Genomic DNA, 3,777 nt, shown 5'->3' with positions numbered 1-3,777 from the left:
GGGGGGGGGGGGGTAGGAGGAGGGAGAGGGCAGAGGCAGGATTGTGAGGGAGCTCCCCACTGGCCCCTGTGGAGGGCAGGGCATGCTGAGAGTAGCTCCTACCTGGGGGACCACCCTTGGGGGCCTCAGGCATTCTTAGGACAGAAGCTTGACTTCCTGGAGGCTGGACAGGTGAATGGAAACAAACCTTAGAGCAAGGGCGCCCCCTACGGTCCCCCCAAATGGGCTGCTGGTCAGCATGTCCTGGGTGGGGGACCAGAGCCCACAGGACATCCAGGCCGTGGTCAGCCCAGGGAGCCACGGGAGCAGTTCAGTGTCCACACACACACACGCCCGGAGTGAGGAAAGCCCGGCTTTGGGCTGCTGTGGTCAAGCTTGGGCCACTCTCGGGCCCCGGGGTTAGGTGAGCCCAGGGCAGGTTCTAAGATGCCCATTTCCCGTGGGAAACGAGCGCACGGTGGTGTGGATTGTAAGAGCGGGCAGACCAGCAACGGGGTCGGGCTGCGTTCAGTTACACGTGCAGAACGCTCCACTCAGAGGGAGCAGAGGAATCCTTCATCTGTCTTTGATGAAGCACCCAGCTTGCGGTTTCGGGAGGGACGCCTGTGGAGCGGTGAGGGAGGAGGGGACACCCGCCCAGACAGCCAGATCAGCCCAGTCAACCCTGGTGCTCGATGGGGTGACAGATGTCGCAGCCAGATCCCCCTCGCACCCGCGATTTACTTTGACTTGGTTTCTGCACCCGTGCCAGGCAGGTGACTCGATGTGTTTTGCAGAGTTGTGAGATCTAAAGGCGCGAAGCTCTGCAAAACATCTGGCCCAGTATCTGACCCACGGCGTGTCGTTACTACACCTGAGCGCCTTCCCCTCTACCCTCTGGGTGCTCTGGAGCAGGATCAGGGGTCTTTACCCAGACCAGCAGGGGAGGCAAAAGGGGGTGGTGCCTGTGACGCACCTGCTCCCTGGGCTGGTCCCTGGCCTGACCTGCCCGTTGCCTGAGTGTGACAGCCTCGGGCTCAGCCCCAGGGCCCGTTGGCAGCCACTCCTGTCTGTGCCCATGTTCCCGCCAGCTGTCCCTCATTCCCACTCTGCTGGACCAGAACCTGCGGCCGGCCAGGGAGGAATTGGTTTCTTTATCTTCAGCTGTGAAGGGCGGGGGTGGGGGGTAAAGTTAGGCCCCACAGGCTGGTCTTTGGTGGGCAGTCCGGATGGCTGGGCTGTGGGGACAGGGTGGCTGTGCTGGGGTCTCTAAGAAACTGTGACCCCATCGTCCCCCTACCTGGCACACTCACTCTCACAGGGCAGTGAGCCTCTTCGCTCCACCAGGCCAATCAGGAGGAGCGACCTTTCCAAAGGGGAAGCCATTGCCTGGCCCCCCACCCCCCAATCTGCAGTGGGGGCTAAGGAGAGAGAGGGCTTCCTATATGTCTCACCCTCTGGGGCTGGTCTCCTCAGGCTCCCTCTTCCAAGAGGGAGAAATCTGGGAAGAGGCCACCGCCACAGAAACATCGCCAAGGCCCTCCTCTGGGTTCCCAGTGACATGGCCAGAGAGTGTGAAGGGAAGGGAATGGGCGTGGGGTGGAGACATGGCTGGACCTGGAGCTGAGGCACCCAGACTGGCAGGGGCGGGGCGGGGCCCCCAGAAGCACCAGCGCAGCCGAACTTCGCAGGAAAGCTGCCACCTGCTGCCCTCCTCCAGCACCGCGGGCCTCGAGGGAAGATTGAGGAGCCCCCTCCAGCTTTCCCGTGAGCCTGACCTGTCTCAGGGCAAAGGCAGCCCACAGAGGTGTGGCTCGTGTCCCTTGGGGACAGAAGGGGCAGGGAGAAGGGAGGTGTGGCCTGTTCCCCGCCGCCCACCTATTGCTCCTTGTTCGCACAGGAGGGCCATGAAACGCAACGCCCGGCTGCGGTGCCCCTTCCGGAAGGGCACCTGTGAGATCACCCAGAAGACCCGACGGCAATGCCAGGCCTGCCGCCTGCGCAAGTGCCTGGAGAGCGGCATGAGGAAGGAGAGTGAGTGGCAGGGTGTGCCCGGGCGGGGTTGGGGCCAGGTGCACGGGCACCGTGAGCCGGGGCGCAGCAGGAGTGGGCCTCGGGGATGTGTATGCGCAGGCGTGCACACGGGCACCGTGCAGATGTGTGCCCGCACACAGGGCCCTGGGCACTCATGGCCTGTGAGCCGTGGGCAGGCACACGGAGCGGAGCTTGTAGCCCATCTGCTGGCACCACAGTCCCTCTGGGGGGAAGGACAGGCGGAGGGCACCTCTGCCCTCTGCTCTGGGTGGGTGGGCATCTCAGACCAGAGTCATGCCCTTCCCTCCCCTCAGGCGCCCTTGTGACTCTTTGTCCCCTTTATAATTGCCCTTGTGGTGTTTTAGGCAAAGTGGGGGGCGTGAACTTGGGAGAGGGAAGCCAGAGATGCCAGTGTGATGTGACCCCAGCTTCCGGTGCCTAGCACCCTTGCTGCCCCCATGGGCATCCTGCAGAGGAACGTTTGCAGACAAGGGACTGGATGCTTTCCTTCTGCCTGCGGGCTTTGGTGTGCTGGTGCCCAGGCCACTCTGGGTTACAGCTTTTGGGGAAGGGGCTGGACGCCTCCAGTGCACGTTTCCAGTGATCACAGATGGGCAGCCCCTTCAGGGACATGTTCCCTGGGCCTGTGGGCAGAGCTTTCCCACGGATCAGCTGGGAGAGGCCTCCACCCACTGTCCCTGCTGTCCCCCAAGCGCCCCCCAGAGTCACTGTGCACAGGCAAGTGGGCTCCAGAAACCCATGGGAGGCCTGAGAGCCCCGAGCTCCTTGGGACGTGGTTGGGTTGACATTTCTTGCTAAGCAGTGGCCCCAGCTTTCCAAGGGCTTGGAGACCCAGAGAGCCTGGGCGACTCTGAGGAGTCTTGTTGGTATTGAATGCAGTGGGCAGGAATACATGCTACCAGGTGCCATTTACTGAACACTTATTACATTCCAGGGAGTGTGGGTGTGAATATACAGGGGCGGGCAAAAGTAGGATTATAGTTGTGAGTATAGGAAACAGTTTATTCTTGTATTATCATTTATTTATTTACAGTGGCCCGGTGCATGAAATTTGTACACATTAAAAGGGGATTAATTAGAGGAAGTATTTTAATACTGCTATTTGCCCTTTCTCTATAATAGAAGTGTCAGAGATGAAAGAAAATTAGTAAAATGTATATGAAAATCTTCCTCCTGTCAGAGTCTGGGGCACATCAGGGGACCCAGAGTCAAGTCCCCGCTCACCCACGTGCACCTCAAAAATCACACGAGACCAACCTGGCCGGCCCCTCCATCGCGCCCCCCCACCCCCCGCCCCAGGCCATTGGGCTAGATCCAGACCTGGCTGGTCCCACCCTTGTCATACCCCACCAGGTGGGGGATGCGGCCTGAGATCCCCTGTCAAGCACCGCTGGGCAGGGGCACAGCCTCAGGTCCCCCGGCCTGGGGCAAGGGAAGCAGCCTGAGGAAGGGAAGCACCCTGGCCCAGCAATGGGGTGGGGTGGGGGTGGGGGGCACGCACCTTGAGGTCCTCTGTCAAATCCCACCAGGCAGGGGCCATGGCCTGAGGTCCCCAGCCTGGTGCCAGGGTGGGGGGTGCAGCCTGAGGTTCCCTGTCAAGCTCCATGGGGGGCGGGGGGTCACAGCCTCAGGTCCCTGCTGATTGCTTAAGGCTCGTTATGGGAACTCAGCCTCCGCTGTGGGTGCTTCCATCTTTGTGGCAGAGTGACTGTCAATTTGCATATCCCCTCTTTATTATACAGG

General features: G+C 61.1%; 1 protein-coding gene across 1 annotated transcript in view; it reads left to right on the top strand.

Annotated features, from left to right (window-relative positions):
* Window positions 1-3,777, top strand: part of NR1I2 (nuclear receptor subfamily 1 group I member 2) — an 18,080-nt gene that overhangs the window by 798 nt on the left and 13,505 nt on the right. The window contains exon 2 of the mRNA XM_006755361.2: window positions 1,880-2,013. Coding sequence (XP_006755424.1) covers window positions 1,880-2,013 — 134 coding nt within the window. The remainder of the gene's footprint in view (window positions 1-1,879; window positions 2,014-3,777) is intronic.

Source organism: Myotis davidii, unplaced genomic scaffold (genome assembly GCF_000327345.1).
Source record: "Myotis davidii unplaced genomic scaffold, ASM32734v1 scaffold292, whole genome shotgun sequence".
Taxonomy (NCBI): domain Eukaryota; kingdom Metazoa; phylum Chordata; class Mammalia; order Chiroptera; family Vespertilionidae; genus Myotis; species Myotis davidii.
The sequence above is the reverse complement of the archived record's forward strand: the minus strand, read 5'-3'. Positions and strand labels throughout refer to the sequence as shown.